General features: G+C 34.0%; 1 protein-coding gene across 1 annotated transcript; it reads right to left on the bottom strand.

Moving 5' to 3' along the window:
- Window positions 1-1,561: 1,561 nt before the first annotated feature.
- LOC136821036 (elongation factor G, mitochondrial-like) lies at window positions 1,562-19,971 on the bottom strand. Its single transcript, XM_067077271.1, has 26 exons — window positions 19,871-19,971; window positions 19,281-19,313; window positions 18,330-18,437; window positions 17,957-18,031; window positions 17,691-17,748; window positions 17,446-17,534; window positions 15,823-16,055; window positions 15,128-15,201; window positions 14,871-14,947; window positions 14,430-14,510; window positions 13,325-13,398; window positions 12,830-12,905; window positions 12,067-12,204; window positions 11,432-11,533; window positions 10,857-10,913; window positions 10,590-10,679; window positions 10,088-10,135; window positions 9,444-9,529; window positions 9,174-9,243; window positions 8,342-8,437; window positions 8,004-8,079; window positions 7,481-7,549; window positions 6,787-6,860; window positions 5,554-5,640; window positions 2,649-2,702; window positions 1,562-2,330 (listed from the first exon to the last, which is right to left on the bottom strand). Exons 1-26 carry the CDS (start codon window positions 19,937-19,939, stop codon window positions 2,193-2,195), a joined length of 2,232 nt encoding a protein of 743 aa, XP_066933372.1. The 5' UTR covers window positions 19,940-19,971; the 3' UTR covers window positions 1,562-2,192.
- Between the last annotated feature and the right edge of the window lie 803 nt (window positions 19,972-20,774).

The raw sequence follows: 20,774 nt of genomic DNA, 5'->3' as shown, positions 1-20,774 counted from the left end.
AAATTCAAAAAGATAAAAAGAACGTGTATGCCAATAATTTACATGTGTCCTCAGTACAGAATTCACTATCTTATAACCTGAAATCAGATCGTCATTGACTTCTGCACACCACGTTGCTTTAAAGAGATTTTTGAAAATAAAAGATCTGAAAAAAAGCTACAATTTGCAAGAAACACTCATCTTTACAAGGGCCTGGGAAGTAATTGTTTTAAATAGGGCCTTGTATGAGAAAAAAAGTTCAATTTTTGATATCGCGGCGCGAAACAAGATTATTGTTATAGATATTATAGATTTAACTATTTTATTTATTTAGCCTTCAAAGGTTTTACTATGAGTCAAATACAGAAAATATATGTTTTGTCCTTATCGAAACAAACTAAATTTTAACATTTCAAAAAACAACACATTCTCTTACATAATTAAACCATGAACATATAAACGACTGGACATCCATCTCCTTTGTATTTTTGAAGATAACACTGCTGGCTTCGTTGCCGCCTCGTTAAAATCATCAAATGAAACAATAAATTCTGATGGTATACCTCTTGGGAATACCTTGCTAACAACGTCAAAATTTCGACAAAAGTCTTTGTTGTTCTACTTTTCTCAAGTCTTTTATCTATATCATAACAAAGATAACAGAGGCAAAATCATCGTCAGCTTGTCAAAACTCCGACTAATATTTCCAAATTTTGACTTAAAAGTGTCTAATAATTTTAGAGAGTGTCACATTCTAATTTCGATATTCTTATGACACAGGCACTCAACTTTGGCAAGCTATTTTTTTCAAGTCATAAAAAAAATTATTGGAGTGACAAAAGGGATTCAAAAGTATACACGCAGTTGAAATTCTGCATTTCAGAGTTGAAAATGTTGATAAAATATATTGCAAACTCGTGAAAAAATTTGAAAATAAACTTTTTGTGCATTAGGAGTAATGTTCAAGCTCTAACAATAATTTTACCTAAACAATTCAAAGAAATAAAATTACGACGGAATATTGTCGGATTTTTTATAGCAATTTTGAAATACAGGCGGCAACGAAGCTCGCTTCAAAGAGACAATAAAAGATAGATGTCCAGTCGTTTATATGTTCATGATTAAACTTATAAAATTTAAAATATTCGATAAAATTAATCAGTTGATCGGTAAAATTTTTCATTTTATATTTAAAGTCTGTCTCAATATAATCTGCAGCGGAAACAATAAAGACTATAACTTTTGATAGAATTAGAATTAGATAGCAGTTTTGTGCTCGTTGAAAAGATATTCCGAAGTGGAATATTATCAAAAAATAAAAAATTCAACAAATGGAAAAAAGAAGATGTAAATTGAAAAAGAAGAAAATTAACTTCTTCTGAAAGCATTTTATGATTTTCTTTTAATATCAGAAATTCTTTGATCTTAGAACGTCATAATTGAGATAAAAAATCCAAAAAATATTTATTCAGTCAAAAACTACAGCTTGAAACTTTTCGCTGGTTGACTTGAAAAAGGGCTCTTTTTTGTTATTTTTTTATGGTTTCCAAAGCCAATCAGTGATAAACGTTGAACTATATCGTTCGATTGATTGAATTTATTTGAACAATTTTTCACATCGATGATCTTCGAGGATTGAAGGATCAGTCGTGATAATTATAGCAGTAAATTATATTCAGTAACTTGTATGCAGTAACTATAAAAATACATTGTTTTGTTTTCGTTTTTATTATTCATAGAACCACATCAAAAGCATTCAGAATAGGTGTTTTCGGCATCAAAAGTTAGAGGTATAACCAATTGTCAGAATAGTTGTCTGCAGCGTCGAAGTAGGAGGTACTTAGACTATGTTCGCACGTGTCGGTTCCGTTTCGCTCCGAAACAGAATGAAGCCATTCTATTGGTTAGAAGTAACGTAACACTTGAATGTCACCAATAGAATGGCTTCATTTCGTTTTGGAGCGAAATGGAACAGTCACGTGTGAACATGGTCTTAGCCAGTTGGTTTATCTGCCAGAATGAAAGATGCCAGAAACTCGTTGTTCATTGTTATCGATGGGAGTTCGAGTCATACTACTCATTTCTACCATTTTGACTACCTTACCATTCTCCATATCTGCTTATTCAGCATTTTTTTCATAGAAGGAGTCTGTGGCGACAGATACAAAACTCTCATACCCTGCATCACATAAGTATTTATGAAACGTGTTCAATTATTTCTTCCCTTTTTGTTTCTTTCCGCCACTTCCGCCACTTGCACCACCCCCAGAATGGGCGTCCGCCAGCTGTGCTTGGGTTTGAGGATGTGCTTGAGAATAACGCTTGAATTCCATACTGAATTCACCTTTACCCTAGACATTTTGAAACGAGGAAGGAGTCACATAATAGATGAGAATAGTACAAACTAATGGTTCTCGCCAAAATTAAGTTATTCGTAAATTTCCTGGATAAACCACAATTTTCGTCTACAAAATACTAAATTTTAGGCTAATAAAAACCTTTATTACCCTACCGTTCGCCGAATCAAGTTCTTGTCAAAATCAAGAATCTGCTCCACTCGCCAAAATTAGCCCTCGCCAAATTTAGCGTTAAAGTTCTATTTTTATGCTATTATAAAGTACGGGAAAATTAAAGACAATAACAGCATGAATTGAAATAATAATATTCACCTGGGTGAGTGAGCGAAGTTCGTTTGAGTAACCAAACATTTCATTTAACGGAACCTAAGGAAGAGAAGAAAAATTAAGGATAGTCCTATAAAGATATCCTGAAATCAGCATAAACGTGGACAATTTTTTTTTGCTATTTTTAATAACTTAAGATCATTGAAATAGAAATTTAAAGATAACTTTTATTATTATCCATATAGCGGTCATTAAGTAAGCCATTAAAGGTTCAATCGGCGGGCGGTATTGAAAGGTTTCGTGACTTAAATTGTCTTACCTGCGCTGAAGAAACTAAAGCGCCAGGCTTCAGAGGGCTAAAATATCATTAACGGCCCGGGTATTAGGGCAATAAAGTCATTTGCGGCCCGCTCGGAATTGGATTGAAGTCGTTGCATTGAAGCGAAGAGACTAAACTAACGTCAGAAAAAAACACTTTTTGGTCATTTGCGGCCCGCTCGCAAGGTGCTAAAAATTTGTTGAAGACATTGCATTGAAACGAAATAAATTGGTTGACGCTAGAAAAAAACGTTGTTTGAATGTCCGATATGGCTAATAATAGTAATAGCGTCAAGTTTTCGTTCGTTGTTGTCATTAATTCTGCCCTTGCAATTTGATTATTAGCCCTCTAGTGCCATTTGCGCCCTCCGCTTCGCGTCGGGCCCAAATGACACTATCGGGCGAATAATCAAACTACGCGGGCAGAAAATAGCAACAATGATCTCAAACTGAACGCTATTGTTATATTTACAAACAGTATGAAGTAAGCCCTGAATACTAATGCATCAATATTACTAACGAACAAAACTTGATTTACAAGCAGGAATATCTAACCAAACGACATTGGATAGCTTAAACGGTCAACTTGATTTTCTTTATGATGAACCATATAGATGAGTCTACGGCCGGCTCAGAAAAAAAGATTTTTTCAGCCGGCCAGTTTTCGGAAACACTACATTTTTTTATTTTCGCCTGAGGTGTCTATAACTCGAACCTCTACAACTCGAATGTTTTCATAACTCGAACAAGTTTTCTTGTCCCTTCAGTTAACTTTAAACCAATTATAAACCAATTTCCATAATTCGAACAAATTTGTGTTCTTCGTGTCTATTCGAGTTATAGAGACTCCACTTTAAAAGGTTTTCAGATTATTAGCCATGACAAAATATTACTAAAGGGCCAAAGTAAAATTTCTTTTTCTAACAGACAGACACCCTTTTATATAAAAAAAAATTATTTCAAATTATTGCTATTTTAAAAAGGTTATAAATTTTTGGCTTGAAAGGATTCATTAGACACGGAAGAATTGAGAACACTGTAGCACAGGTGAATTTGCTTACAGTAAGTGAGACGTACAAAATCTTCCGGGATGGTGTGGGGGAGGTGTGATCTTTACTATTAGATTTCACTTGTAAAAACAGTTTTGAAAGACCTGTCTGTGGTTTACTCTGGAAAACTTTTACTCTTTTTTCAAATTAATATCTGGGATGTGTGAAAAACAAGAGTGATCTGGATATAAACCACAGAAACACAGACGCTAACGAAGCATATCTTAAACAATAACCTCATTAATCTTAACACATCATAGAATTTGACAGACATTCTCCATTGCTTCTTACTTGACGTTATGAGTAGAAAATTTTGAAAATTCTCGGAAGATTTACACAATTTCATGGAGCGTTTGAAAGGAACTCTCCCTCTCTCCTACACAGTCGGAATAAAAATTGTGGTTTTAGATCATCATAAAGTCTAACAGCCTAACTGACACACAATGGTGTTTCAACGTCCATCTAACGTTATATGGACTTTATGAACGTTAAATAAACGTTGAAACAACGTTGTGTGCCAGCTGGGAGCTGTTCTTGTATAAAAGGAGGTCAATGTCGGTCAGTGATTATCAAATTTGAAGTCACTTTAAAAGGAATACAAACATATTTAACTCTAAGAAGCAGAAAACATGGCTGGCAAACTTAGCATTACAATTTTTGCAACCCTTTTAATTGTTTGCACAATTCTGAAAGCATCGGACGCAACAAAGGCGGAATGTCGGATATCACCTTGTACAATACACGTTCCTTACCTACCGCCCCCATGGAAGAAGGTCGGCGAACGGAGATGTTATGGATGGGAGATGAATAGCAAACAAGGAGTGAAGCTCGCAGCTAATTTCGATTGGCAGTGGTACTATCGATACACGTTTTGCAAAATTTGAAGAAAGAATATTGAAAGATCGGATTTGATTATACCTAACTGTCAAAAGCTTTTCGTACGTTTAATTTTTAAGCTTTGTAAGTAGCTAGTGATGTTTTTTTTTCTGACCGATTATACTTCATTAACGATTATACTTCATTAACAAAAAATCTTTAGAAATTTTGTACAAAAATATCAAGAATTACTGTCTCGTATTCTTATTTAAAATAACCCCGAATTGAATCTTTATTGAAAGCTGGGAGGGAAAACTGAAGTCCGTCTGAACTAGGGCTAAAACTGGAACAGTTCACACCAAAAATGCCAAAAACTGACCTACTTTAAAGGTAACTTTCTAACTAAGAAAGAAATGGAAAATCTGGATCCACAAGATTCAAATTTTCGTAAAAATGTTAAATCGTGAATTTTGAAAAGAAACCTTTAATTTTCATCTACATTTTTCTTTTTTCCTTTTTCAATTTTTTAATAATCTTTAATCTATCATTATTATTTACCCCTTGAAATATCTTTTCAACAAAGTATAACGTTTTAACATAGCATAAGTGTATGTGCTAGAAAAATGTTGTTGAAAAGCAAAGTGTCCGCATACTAAAAGACAGGAATTTATGGGGCTATGTGTTAGGCAAACTAAGTATTTAAGATCGAACAATTTTATAAATCTCCCCTTATTAGATGTTACGTTGTGAAACAAAATAATCCTTACGTCAGCGTAAACTGTGAAATATTCATCAGCTGCTTCAGTACCAGTGACCACGCCTTTCCTCTTGTTCACTCCACCCATTACTGCACCCTAAAGAAAAAATACAAAAAAGGGTCCTTCATCTCAAAACCTTCAGAATTTTCCGGTCACTCATGATAAACTTTTGATCTTCTAAAATGATTAGGTTAGGATTAGGATTAGGATTAGGTTACCGAAAACTAAATGGGCTTTTCCAGAAATAGTCCGCGTCCCCCCTGTTTAGGATATCGGACATCCAGGGGTTAATAAATGCTATCTGGAAATCCAGGGAGTAGAACCCTATAAGAGGGAGAGGATAGTTAGGGACAAGTTGGAGTTTTTACAAGCTCTTATTTGATTTGGTTGGTCGTTAAGATGTAATAAAAGAATCTTATTACTTTTTCTAAATCTCTATCACTTTAAATGACCAATTAGTATTTTGTAAAAACTCCAAGGCATTTCGATATTTAGGGGGTACAAAACAAAATGCCTGGATATCCAGGAGGTACATAACAAAATGCTTGGGTATCCAGGGGGTACAGGACAAAATACCTGGATATCCTCAACCCTTCTATCCACTCCATCCTTTTGGATATCCAGGGGATGATTTTTTTTAAGTCGGATATCCAGGAGGCTTCTGAACTCGAAAAATGAATAGTATCCACAATAGAGCGAGTACGGAAAATTTCTGGAAAAGCTCAATATCGTAATAAACAGTAATAAACAATGGAAATCTTGCTTAGAGAATTCATTGCTTTCATATAATCTCAAGGCGTAGTGGTATAGTGGTTATCATCATTGACTCCCGCCTGGGAGGCCAGAGATCGATACCCACCGTGTCTCTACGATCCACTTGGCAAGTGAATATACCTTCGCCCGGGTCAACCCATGCCATGTGAGGGGAATTGGGTACCATTACTCTGATACAAGAGTGTGGGTAGATTAGACAGACATTGTGACGTGCCGTGGCACTCATAAGGTTCGGCCTCGCGTGAGCATCGCTCTTCCAGTGTCGTTCGAGTGTCATGGTATACGCCATTGCTTGGCAGCTCGCGTCTGTCAAGTCGCAGTGTCTGTCAGCGCCGTGATTCCTACTCCTTCGTGGGTAGCAGGACCCATTCCGAATGGATTCGGAGGGCTCATATCTATATAATCTCAATCAGTTTTTTTCTGGAATAAAAAATAGAAAAGACAACTTGATCACCCAATTATAGTTACCTGTGTTTCGTTCGGGGCGACAATTTCGACAGCCATAACCGGCTCCAATACACACGGGTTCGCTTGTTCAAATGCTAGAAAGATGAGAATAATACGGTTAATCTTTATTTATCTCCACCATATAGTAGAGTCTTCTCATACGTCTTTTTCCAATCTAGACTGAAGGCCACTGATTTTATCCTTGGCTTTAGTAATAATGAGATTGAGTTTATTATTAACCAAACCAAAATGGCTAAAACTACTAGCCTCTTCGCTTCACGCCATACAAGTTGTTTGTTTTTTTTTAAACTATAATGGCGCAATATTTTGTTTCAATTACCGTGGCATGGGAAAGATAGAGAAGCTCTATGCATGATATGCACCATTGCAATGTCTTCCATTCCACCCAATAGCTGATTGGTTCAAAGTGACGTATTGACTGATTTTACGTCACTTTCAACCAATCAGCTGTTGGGTCCGTGATGTAATGTCAGAAGACATTGCAGTGGTGCATATCATGAATATAGTGTGCTTTATATGAGGGACGGCGGAGTGTCTGAAACAATTTTGAAAAGCCCGCAGTTTTGACCCGAAGAATCGGTAACGGTAAAAGTGCTTAGTAACCGTCGTCCTCAGTTGATCGGGATCTAAACAAATCAAAAGCTAAGCGTCTTCGTCGCAAAAAACCACAAATACATAAACTCGCTAATCATACCTTGTTTGACGGCACCGATAGCAGCTAGTCTGAAAGCCAACTCACTCGAATCAACAGCATGATGAGCACCTTATGAGAAAAAATATTGAAATAAATCAACTCATTAAAAATAAACCAAAACTTAACCTTAATTGGAAATAAAAATTTTACGTCGAGATTGTCAAGATTTTTCGGAAACCCTCTCCTCCGAGATGTTGAGGATGTCATATCTTCCATTGCAGGGAGGGAAAAATCTTGAAGATCCAGGGGCTTTAGCCATCCCATAAATTACCTCGATAGGAAGTGAAATTTTTTTCTGGAATAGGCTTATACTAGTATAATATCCATTGAGTTTAAAAGCCCAAAGAGCTTAAGTGGATCTCTTCGATGGAAAATATGAAGCCAATTATTTTTCAGATCCAAAACGCGTGATACGTATATGACAAAGAAAGTGTTAAAAAGAATTCAATCCGCTTTTTGTTGAGTGTTGAGTGTTGATTAACTTTTTCTCTAGCCCTTCCGGAATTTAATCCAATTTTCATACCGTCTTCGAGAATGAATCTGAAGCCACACATCTTGTGTCCAGTTAAGAAACCACGGTCACAAGCTTCGAAAAATCCCTGCAAAATGAATCAAAAAAGAGTCTTGAAAATAGCGGTAGATGCAAACCTTACAGGACTGTTAAATCGTGAATTTTGAACCTTTCAAAAAAAATCTTTATTTTTCATCTACAATTTTCTTTTTTCCCTTTTTCAAGGCCAAACTAAAAACCACCGCAATTTTCTCTAAATTCTCTCACACCGTCACCAGTAAAGACACAACCCGAACTGCGGTACCCTAAATCCAAACTATCTCAATATTTTAAGGGGCAAAACTACAAACCTTCTCAATGGAAGGGATGAAATTCTTTGGGATGTTCATACCAATGGTACCATCGATAAATTCCAACTTTGTGTTTTCACTTTCGTCGTCAAATTTCTGCAAAAAGTAATGGTCAAAGAAATTGAAACAAAAACCTTGACCTGCCGATTTTTACCTAGATCAAGTTTATAAGTTTAGAATCCTTTCTATTCCTCCTGATCCTTTATCATCGTTTTCATAATAAACCATTTTCTATCTGAGAACGTCATTACTATGAAAAATCTTTCAAAATTATAATATGTGAAGAGTTAAGAACTCAGGAGACTTGGGTGGTAGAGCAGCATATGCATCTCGTCCTTATTGGGACTCATCAGCACTGCATACTGCACCCTGGCTGAAAAGATCGATTTAGCCGGCATCTCTGAACCACAAAATCATTTGTGTAGTCTATTTGCTCCATAATTTAGCTGGTTGACTAAAAAAAGCTCTTTTTTTGTTGTTTTTGATAGTTTGAAGTCAGTTAGCTTAATCCTTCGGTTAAATAAATACTATTTGGAAAGTTTTCTGACAGTGATGATTTTAATGACCAAAGAATCGATGTAGTGAAAGTGTAGTTCTTCTAGAAGTAGATTTCCAATTCTTCATTTTTCATCTTCATTTTCCGATTTCCTTTCGAATTTTTTACTTTCGATAATATTCCACTTCTGAATAAACTTTCAACAAACAAACAACATCTTTTTATTCGAACTCTGAAGTTACAGACTTTTTTGTTTCAGCTGCTAATTATTTTGAGACAAACTTTAAGTAACATATTTTGTCAGGGGAATTTCGATCAGAACAACTTAATGTCTACCTCAATTCTGCCGACTACTTTACCATACTGTCCAGAACCTCCAGACTGCTTCTTGTGTTGAAAATCAAACCTGAAAATTGTGAAAAAAGTAAGAAAGTTTAAAAATAGTTAACAATTTTCTTCCAGTTATAAAGTTTAATGTAAAGTGTAGGTTTTCAGAATTTTTAGCCGAAAATTTGATGTTGTCAGTGATAATAGGCCTCCTTAAAATCCATAATGTTATCATATAATATTTTCCATGTAGTAAACCATACGAAAGATAGAACTTACTTTACAGTGGGTTTCATAATAGTTTCACGGAAGGCAACTTTGGGTTTTCCCGTCACCACTTCACAATTATATTCTGTACGCATACGCTAAAAAGGAAACATGTTAAAAACCTAGTTTAAAAATGAGTACATGTTTTTTTATAAGCATTGCACTTATAAGCATATCTAGGCTCAGATATGGTGGAAAATTAAGCACATGGCAAGCATTACTTGAGCCTACGAAAAAAGTTTTTTTCCTGATTTTGGCTTTTTTTGGCTGGAATTTTACGGATTTTCAGTATTTCCCTAAATTTATGCTTTAGATTTAAGCATCCCCTTAAGCATTTTTCAGCCTTATTAAGCTTTTGACCTAAGCATCTCTGAGCCTGTTTTCGGATTTTTGTATGCTTATAAAAAAAACATGTACTTCAGTCAATATTTATCTTTTGAAAGATGAAATTTTTTCCACATCTTCTTTTTTTCTAATAAATTCGCATAGTTTCCAATAGCGGATGGAATACTTCCCTTAACAGATACTTAACAGACTTAACTTTGTTTAGAAAAAATCAACTTTATTCAAGTCACGTGTTTAGATTGGGCTAGAGAATCTACATGCTGATATATGTTGAACTATAAAGATATAAAAGATAAAAAGCATTACGTTACCTCAGTATAAATTTCTAAATGAAGTTCTCCCATTCCTGAAATGATAGTCTGTAAACAAAAGAAAAAGAATTCAAAACCTGTTTAAAACTCTTTGGAATATATTTTTTAAATGACCTTTCTTTGTTTGTCTTTTTCAAATGGGTAACCTTTCCCGTGTACAATATTCAAAAATATCCTATCTTATTGAAATCGTTTTACTATAGATATGTGCCAACGTGGAATACCCTACCAAGAGAAGTTGTATCTGTACAATCGATTTAAGTCGTTTCAAGAGAAACTGAATGATGCATGGAAAAATCACCCACAAAAATTTGTTACAAGAGGAATGTGAAAGAAGATCGGCTAGAGGCCCATCGTGAGGCTGAGGCTTCTCCTGAGATAAATCTTTATAACAATAATATTAGGAACAGTTAACACTTTGGTAGCATTTACAAAGTATCCTTCGCAATGCTACAAAATGAATTCCATCAAGATACATACGCATATTATGACTTGTACAAACCTCTTTGCTTTCTTTATCAACGTGAACGCGAAATGTTGGATCTTCCCTTGAAAAGCGATTCAATGCTTTGGAAAAACTTTCAACATCGTTCTAAAATAAAACGAAAGGGAAAAACTCAGCTAGATTGTTCTTGGTCAAAGATTTCACTTATGTACACTCGGGTTAACAAATACGAAACGATAACAAATTAATTTTTGAAATTCCTCCTTTACTTCAAAAGTAATTGTTGGTAATAAAAAGACCGAAAAATATTGGAACCAATGTTACCTTATTTTTGGGCTCCACAGCTAAAGAAATGACCGCATCAGGCACGTAAATCGATTCCTATAAATTAGAGACAACAATTAATATTCAATTGAAACTTTAATACCAACAAGGTAAACGTGATGAAAGCAAATTTGGTAGGAACAAGATGAAATTATTCCAACAAATCATTCAACATGCCAAATATAAGAACAGAATTACCCAGAGGTATAAAAAACACTTTTAATCCTAGCATAATGATGAGTTGCAAGGTTCGTCATATTGTTTTGATCAAGTATCTGTTGTAATATCCACTCTTCCCTCCACACGTGACCGTGAAATCAAAACATCGAAAACAATCTACAGCGGAGTCTCATCTTCTTAACTTCTGAGTTCACAACCTCATAAACCTCCATGACTCCGTAACTCGAAATTTGTGTTCCCATCCCGTTCGCGTTCGAAATATGGAGACTCCACTGTATCAAATCAGTTTTTTGTTTGGTTGGACATCAAGGACGAGAATCATACTGTTCTGATGTACTGTAGCACATACATATACATACATAGTGATTATTAATAGAAAGTGCAGTACTTCTTACCATGGAAAGTGATGAGGAATTTTCACTGACAAAAGTGTCACCGGAAGAACAATCAACACCAAACAAAGCACAAATGTCTCCAGCAGATGTCTTTGTGATATCCTAGAGTAGAAGTGCAAGACAGTTTCATAAATGGAGAAAAAAATCTACAAGTTTTGTCTGAATGGACCACGACTAAAAATTTGATTCTGTTACATTCAAATTTAGAATCACCAAGACTCGAAGTGAAGTAAAATTCATTTTTGCAGAGAAATTGTCCTAGTTGAATGTTGCTACTTGTCTTTTAAACTTTTGACTTTCGAGACCACTTCTCAATATAAAATTTCGTCAACTTATCTTGTACTACTGTGTCAAATCAATAAAAATTCTCAAATCTTTCATCAACAAGTAAGATAGGTAGTAGTAAACTTCGACCGCAGTCGGAGGCGACCTGAAGGCTCCTCTACCCGAAGGTAGGGGAGGGCACCACTCTTTTTCCCTTGATTTCTCCACTTACCCTTGACCCTTCTCTTAATTACTGAGCATTAAGTACCATTTTGAGAATCTTTGGTATGACCCGGAACCTTGCGAACCGTAGCCGGATGCTCTACCACTGCACTACTTTCGCTTAAGAGATTGAGAGATAGGATAGATACCTTCATGTCAGCAGCATGCATTTGAACAAGTCTCGGTACTTTGACTTTCCTACCAGTTCTTGTGTTAACAATTTGTTGACCTTTACTTAATTCTCCTTGATATGATCGAATGTATGTCAGTTGCCCATAACGACCAGCCTGGCGAAAAGTTAAACAAAATTGGATGTGTTTCAGCAAAGGTCATTTCAAAGTCGGTATAAATCACGGAATATAGTACTGTAATAACGACAATATTTTTGCCTTGACGCGACTTTTGATCAACATTTGCCGGTTTTCACAGTAAAATCACTACCAAAATACATCAACAAATTCCGATTCATCGAACGTCCGTCAATAAATTGGTCTTTTGTTTTTCGAAAACAGAAAGTTTGATAATAATAAAATTCAACTCATTAAATTTCTGATGGCAGTGAACTACTAAAATGATTCTTAAAGCCGGTCTCCACTTTCGCATGACACGAGCGAAAACTTTTTGACGTTTTTGTAAGACCGGTTGAAAAATGAAGCAATTCCATTGGTCGAAATTGATGGATGAAAAAAGTAGAACTTCCTTCAACTTTTTTTTTTGCTTGCGCGAAACTTTTTTATGACGTAATCTTTTCATCAGGCAAAAAAGGTTAAGAAAAAAACTGTCAATCATTTCGCGCGAAAGTTGAGACCAGCCTTTAGAGACCCAAAATAAAATATTTCTTTCCAATTTTGACAAATTCTATACTGCATTGAATCCATCTAGCTAGAAAGAGCCATCAAAATGATAGAATACCTCTAGTTTGAAAGCCAATCCCAGAAATGGTTTCGAAGAATCTCCGCTTGAATCCAATAAGAACTTTTCTCCATCACTTTAAAAGAAAAATCCGAAAAATCAAATTGTTTGTATACGAACATAAGGCTTCGATGGCTAAAATATTCAGAACAAGTTAAGAACATTCTATTAAGGTTTTTTGTTGAGAGGAGCTTTTTTTAAAAACCCATTTTAGAGGGAAACTGCACAAAAATATACATTTTAGAATTAGAACAATGCCAGAATTTTTTTAGTAAAGAACATCCAAAGGATTCAGTAATTTTGGATCTCCTTACTAAAAAATAAGCTGTATTATTATTATTTCGGTTTTGAACTGAATAATAAACAGTAAGAGGAAAACTATTGATAGCGAGAGCTCGATATTCACATTCTTTATAAGTAATACCAACAATGAATTTGTCGTTCTTCAATCGGGTCGATTTTCAATAAGTTAAAATCAAAAAAAAGAATCCCTACTTGTCATTATTGATGGCATAATTATCAACTTCAGTGGGGTTTGGTAAATATTGTAACACAGCATCCAATAATGGCTAGAAATTGAAGAAGCAATAATAATGCGCTACCTGATGTAACAATCTTGACGATGCATAGGCCCGGGGGGGGGGGCACTCAAGGTAAATGAGCTACCAGACGTTCGGCCCTTAAGGGTAGGTTTTTCATAGTTCAGCTAGTGCACTGTAAGGGTAGGAAATTACAAAACTGCACTGAACTGCACTGTAAGGGTAGGAAATTGTGATAAAAGGCCAATTTTTTGTTAAATTGGCACAAAATCGGTCAATTTTGGAGGAAAATTTCCACATTTTCTTGGAAAATTGCAAAATATTCGCCCTTACGGCCGAGAAGTTTTTAAAAGGTCCACTGTAAGGGTATGATTTTTCATGGAAATTCACTGCACTGTAAGGGTCCGATTTTAGAAGCCAAATGTTGGGCCGAACGTATGGTCGTTTTCAGATCGAGTGCCCCCCCCCCGGGTGCATAGGTGACATTCAAGCTAATTTAGTCTCACTCTTATTTGTCACAAGATTAACTTTTTTAACGTATTTACTTTGATTGGATGCATAACCATCTGAGTAGACTTATATACTAATGCTGACATTTGGCAATACTCATCCTAGAGGGAACTAATTTTGGCGAGTTAGTACTCCCAAAATATGAATAATAAACTCCTGTCTCACCAAAATTGTTGCCTTGTCAAATTTCTTGCCAAAATTAGTAGTTTTGCCAAATTAACCCCTAATTTTTGCCAAAATTCGCCTTAGAGGTTTAATTTCACGTAAGTGTTTTTGTTTCATATCAGATACATATTTCATATTAGGATAGTGTCTTGCTATTGTTTTATTAAGCTGATATAAGTAAAAAAATATTTTTGTTTTCCTCTTTCTGACCAATCTTGCTCCACATCTGTGTCAATCCAATGTGAAAAAGCTTGTGAATTTTAAGATTGATGAGTAAGCAAACGATATCACTCTTATTTAAAAACAAAACCTTTAATGTAAAAAGGAAAGAGATTTGCTTTGCAATTCAAAGTAATTCAAAATGACTCGAATTATTTGATTATTACCTGTACACCTTTGTTTTTGAGAGCGGAACCGAGCAGGACAGGAGTGAATGTTCGTTGAATGACAGATCTTCTGATTCCTGCCTAAAATGCAAACACAGAAATGCAACAACAAAGAAAAACTATGAAACGTGATGAATTTTCTCACTATTTGGCTTATACACCACTTTTCTTTTTTGACCTATTTGCAATTTGGTTGCTCATTGTTGCCTGCTCAATACAGAAAGATGGTTCCTACGGGCTTGCTCTGCTATATGAAGAAAAATATTGCAGAAATTATTTTGAAAGTTGTTTAAAACAAAATGAAAATATTTTATCAAAAAGAATTTGTTATCAAATCGAGGATTGTTTTATGTTGTTTTTAAATGAATATTACGCATTAAAAGGTGAGTGAAGAAAATATCAAAAAAGTCAGTATCAAGTAGGCTGCATCAAAATGCTTACGGTTAGCTCTTCAATGGTAGGAACACGTTCTTCGAGGAATATTTCACCAAGCATTTCGTCGGCATTTGCAACTGCCTCTGAAATTAAATTTCAATTATTTTTTCAAAACCAAATGGCTTGTCCAAATTGTAATCAAAACGAAACTTAGTAGACTGGATAAATTTCATTAAAAGTTTAAAGAGTTGTATCAAGGATGGTCTCATATTTGTGTGTCTTTCAATTTTGAAATTTACTACACTTGAGAATAAATAACCAACCTATAAGCATTTCTCTTCTTTCACCAGCTTCACTTCTCATCTCCTTTGGAATTTCATCAAAAACCATTTCTGATCTGTAGAAACAAAAACAATGTATTCCACTTTTTCTTGACAATAACAACTTTTTTGTGAATAGAGAAAAATAATATTGACAAAATGCTTACGCCAAAGAATTGTTGGAAAAATTTTCAATCTGGGACATTTTTAATTTTAACTATAGTAGGGGCAGCCCTCGAAATCTGTAGCATTTTTGTAGGATGCAAATCCCATGTGGTCGGTTTGAAAGTAGGTAAGATTAATACCTCAATATTTATATTTTAAGAAAAAGTTCATTTTGCAAGTTCCTTCTTTTGTCATGAATCTTCAAAAGCCTCAATAAAAAGAAATTACTGATCCAAAAGTAATCACAAAAGTTAAAAATGGAAGGAAAAATCTTGAATAATCCATAGTAGTAGAATGGAATTTCATGTCAAAAGTGCACAAAACTTATGGAATTATGATTATTTGCAATTATTTATAAATATAATTCATAATTTTTTGTTGTAACTGTTTTGATGCCCCTTGTTGAAATCTGTCTGCTATTCTGTCCCCAGCTATAGTAAATTAGAAGCATAATTTTGTTTTCATAACACAATGCAGAAATTAAAAATGAACAAGACAAGAAACAAGCTCAAGGCAACAACTTTTCAACTTACCCATAATCTCCTTCGAAATATACAGCTTTCTCTTCAACCAAATCAACAAGTCCCTTCAAATTACTTTCCAGTCCAATAGGTAGATGAAGAAGAGCAGCATTATGGTTCAGTTTGTTTTGAAGTTGGCTAACCACACGTAAAGGGTTAGCACCTGTTCTATCCAATTTATTGATAAATGCCAAACAAGGGACATTGTATCTTTTCATTTGACGATTGACAGTTAATGTTTGACTCTGTTGTAATAGAAATGAGAGAAGTAAGCTTTGAAATATTTCTTTTAAAAACTCAGATAGAGTCACCGCATCGTATCTTTTTCCCAAATTTGTTTAATATTGGCGTTACATAGTCATCTAAGTATACTTTACCAACTATAGAAAGTAAAATGAGTATTGCATGCCTTCAAGTAAATTGGAGAGATACGAATGTGCCAAACATTGTAATTTTGCTACATAAAGCTGCAATATTGTTATATTGAATGTTACAGCTACCAATTGGCTAGTTATTCAACAAAGTTAGAGACGTAACTACAAGTTTTCGTTTCGAGGGCAAGATTGGAAAAGTTTTGACTTTTTCAATTGGTAATTTCTGAGGAAAATCTTTCTCATAAGTTATGTGCCGCGGATGTAAAAATTGTTGCTCCAAACAAACTCGAGTAGCTTAAAAAAGAGGCATTGGAAGGTCAAATTTAGCAAGAATAACGAAGATCACAAAAAGTGTAGTAAACATAAAATTTCATGTTGCAGATAGTTATCTTTGTAATCTTGGCGTTGCAGGTAAAAACCTTGGTCAATTTTTATGTTGGGGCAGGGGGGGGGGTCGGTAGTAGAATCTCAGACATATATGAGTAGTAAAAGGATTTTTACGAATTTTTACGTACCACCACCCAGACTCTTGGAAGAGGTATTTTACTACCCTGGTAGTAAAAGTTTTTGGGACAATTTGTCATGGAGACCACCTATTTTTTGGTTGCTTTTTGGAATGATTTTATAAAAAAAGCTACAAAACGATTATTTCTGTGACACATTTTTCACTTAGTGCAAAAATTAATGTTTTGCCCTTAGAATTAAAGTCTTTTTTATTTTGACAAAAAATTTCGAAATTTTTTTGTTTGCAGCAAACAACTTTCCAACAGAAAATTTTTTCAAATTATAAAAATTTTCAGATTCTTTCAGAAAAGTCATCCAAAAAATTAAAAGAATTACAAAAATAGCTAAAATTTGCTAATTTTACCAGTTTTAACTACTCAGGTAGTAAAAAATGTTCAACATTTAACACATAGATACCACCCATTTTAGTATTTAACTACCCTGGGTAGTAAAAATTTTTTTCGATTTTTCGTTACACCACCACCGTAGTAAACGTCATTATGTCTGAGATTTTACTACCGACCCCCCCCCTGGTTGGGGGGACCTTCCCCTTGCCCCCCCGATGGATATGCCATTAAAGTTTGATATAAAAGCAAATAAGAAAGGTTTTAAAGTAAAAAATTTAAATTACCAGGGCTGCATTATATCTTACAATGGAAGCACCCAATGAATGCTGACCTGGCAAAACAATTTACTGTGTAACATCAATGAATTTCGATTTCTTTAAATTCTTCAAGTGAAAAAAAAATTGACTTACCTGTACACCTCCAACACTGCAGAGAACCAAAACGGCACCATCCAAAACCCTCAAAGCTCTTTCAACTTCAACTGTGAAATCAATGTGTCCTGAATCAAAGAATGTTTCATTTTAATCAGAAGTAAATTCAGTTTCAGTTAATACAGTTCATACCCTCCAGACCGTTGATGAAATCTGTCAAAAGCGATCGGTTCCTTTTACTCAATCTTTTTTCTTAAAGTTTGATTACTACACAAAAGAATTACCAGGAGTATCAATAATATTAATGTTGTGATCTTTCCATTGGGTGTAGGTGGCTGCAGACTAAAGAAAAATGAGTAAACAAGGTAAAGATTGAAAGTAAAAGAGAATTATTTTTAATAATCCTTATAATTAAAGTGTCTGAAAAATATTGAAATTAATTGATTAAGACTTTAAAGTAAAAGTAAATTTTCATCTACCGTAGCTAGAAATGCATTTTAGAATTTTTATCAAAATGTAAGTATTATAAGATAGACCAACTAATACTAACTTGAATAGTAATCCCCCTTTGTCTTTCAAGTTCCATAAAATCCATTGTAGCACCAACTTGATCTTTTCCTCTGACCTTTCAAAAAAATAAAATCAACGATTAAAAAAAACAACAATAAAATCAACGATTAAAAAAAACATAACAACATTTTAATACAAGAGAAGTTTTTTGACAAAAGTGTTTGCTGAAAGAGGTGAAATATTAACAATTTATCTATGACTGAGAGAAAATAGATCCTTTCTTATTCGTGTTAGATCAAAATTTGGGAAACTTAGATACTAAAGTCAGATTTTAAAAGTTGCCAGCATGGAAAATGTATAAATCTAAAATACCCAAACGTTAAAAAAGGTTTAAATTAGAAAAGCTGATCTACCTCGTGCATACTCTGAATACGTCCAGTGTAATACAATATTCGTTCAGTCAGAGTGGTCTTGCCAGAATCAATATGTGCAGAAATACCAATATTTCGAATTTTGGATTTCTGAACTCATAAAAGTATGTTTTAGAACATTTAATTGATTCAATATTATGATTTATCAAACTAAATAAGGTTTACTAAAGTCTATTTCAAATTAGCTGACAGTGCTTCAAACATCAATAACTTTTGATAGAATTTGAATCAAGTAGCGATTTTGTGCTCATTGAAAAGACAAATTGGAGTGGGATATTGTCATAATACATAAAGAAGAAACTCAAAAAAAATCCGAAAATGAATATTGAAAATGAAAAAGAAGAAAATCAACTTCTTCAATGATTGTGCTATAATTATCATTTTCACACAAGTGATTCTTTGATCTTAGAACATCATTAATGTGAAAGAAAAAAATTTTTTCGAAAATATTTATTCCATCGAAAGATATAGTCCAAAATTTATCAAAGATTGACCTCAAATATCATCAAAAACAACAAAAAAGAGCCCTTTTTAAGTCAACCAGGGCAAAGCTTTAAGCTGTATTTCTTGATTGAATGAAATATTTTTAAATCTTTTTTCCCATTTATGATATTCTAAGATTGAAGGGTTTCTGATACAAAATGAAGATCATAGCATTATTCTACAAGAAGTTGATTTTCTTCTTCATTTTTCACTTCGTTTTTCCATATTTTTAATTCTGTTTTTTTCTTTTTTGATAATATTCCACGCTGGATTATCTTTTTAATGAGCACAAAACTGCTTGAAAAAACACTGCCAGCTAATCTGAAATCAAAATTATGACGAAATATACTTTCAAAAGCATGATAATATGCCAGCAGAACACTTGAAAGAAAAGAAAAAATAGTTGGTGAAAAGGTGATGCTCAAACCAAAACATAAAAAGACAACTTACATCCAAATCATTTGAGATACTGTATTTTCTGATCTAAAAATAATAAAGTAATTTTGTTATATCATTTTGAAACAGATAGTTAAAGAAAGATGTTAACCTCCTGATGAGCTGAACATTGTTTAGTAACTCGTGCAGACTGACCTGCAAACAGATTCATTATTATAGGATACTCTTTTGTGCTTAATTGTAGGGGGTGGAATAAGCAGCTGGGGGTTGAATAAGCATGGGGGTTGGTGCTCTGGGAGAAAAGTGATTTTAGGGTGATTTTCCCAAAAAACCGTAGGAAAATGAAGGCACTTTTTCAGGAAAATTTCATGAAATGGGGGATCATTTAAAATGCTATTGAGGTAATTTTTTCCAGAAATTTTGTTAATGGAGTCAATACCTCCTGCCTACAATTAAGCATAAAAGAGTAGGTTCACAACTGCAGGTTACATTTTGTTTTTCAAACCATTAAAACAACAACCTTTTACAAGCAAGTCAAGACAGACTCTTCAATAAATTTTTTTTTCTTTTAAAAATTGTAAAATAAAAATAATCAGCAATTTTAAAATGGCATATAGAGAAACCAAATTAAATCTCAAATTCACCTTTACATGATTCATCAAACTTTGCCGCACACATCGTGATGTGGCTTTGCCTGCAGCGCTGAACATCATTTCGACAAGCCTGGTTTATATTTTTCACTAAAATGCAAGTATTAAAATAACATTGTGATTTTTAAATGATGTAGAAATGTTTGATAGAAAAGATAGAAAAGAGAAAAAATTCAGACGATCGTAAATTAACAGTATACTTTAGGGCACAAAATCTCAGGGGTTTTGGGCGAGTTTATAAGTAAATCTCTTTAGAAATTTTTTTAACAGAGCAATTAGTTTTATAGACCCAAACAATTCCTTAGCACAACATTTTTGAAAATATATAAAACTATAAAAATTACATTAGGCTAGTACTTTTTTTCTGGTTTACAAACATTTGAAGATGATCCCTTTTGGACCAGAGGATAAAAAAAAATAAAAAAAATTAGTAAAATTGCTCTTTCCAAACTTTTAATGTTGGAGAAAATGCAAAATACGTTTTGAGAAAACTAACATACATACCAGTACATACCATAAAATCAAAGAACAATTTCATTAGGGAAATTGTGTTTAAGAGCCATTTTTTTAAGAGTCTTCAGGGTGTGATACCTCACCCTCTGATCTATCACACAAGAAAATAAGACCCTGAAAATTTCACCTTGATATCTCAAGTAGTTTTGAAAATACAGCGTCTCAAAGATAGGCTACTAAGCGAAAATTGACCCCTAAAAATCATGGTGGGGAGCAGATTTTGAAAGCCAATGAATTTTTATTCAAGTACATTAGAAAGCTGATTTACAGTGGATTTCAAGAACTTTTTGTAGGGAATCAGAAAATATCAAATTGAGTTTCCAAAATTTTCCCCGAAAATCTCTAGCACCTCCTGTACAGGGCTTCAAACTTTGCGTAATCTGAG

This window comes from Clytia hemisphaerica, unplaced genomic scaffold (genome assembly GCF_902728285.1).
Source record: "Clytia hemisphaerica strain Z4C2 unplaced genomic scaffold, Clytia hemisphaerica genome assembly, whole genome shotgun sequence".
NCBI classification, from domain to species: domain Eukaryota; kingdom Metazoa; phylum Cnidaria; class Hydrozoa; order Leptothecata; family Clytiidae; genus Clytia; species Clytia hemisphaerica.
The sequence above is the reverse complement of the archived record's forward strand: the minus strand, read 5'-3'. Positions and strand labels throughout refer to the sequence as shown.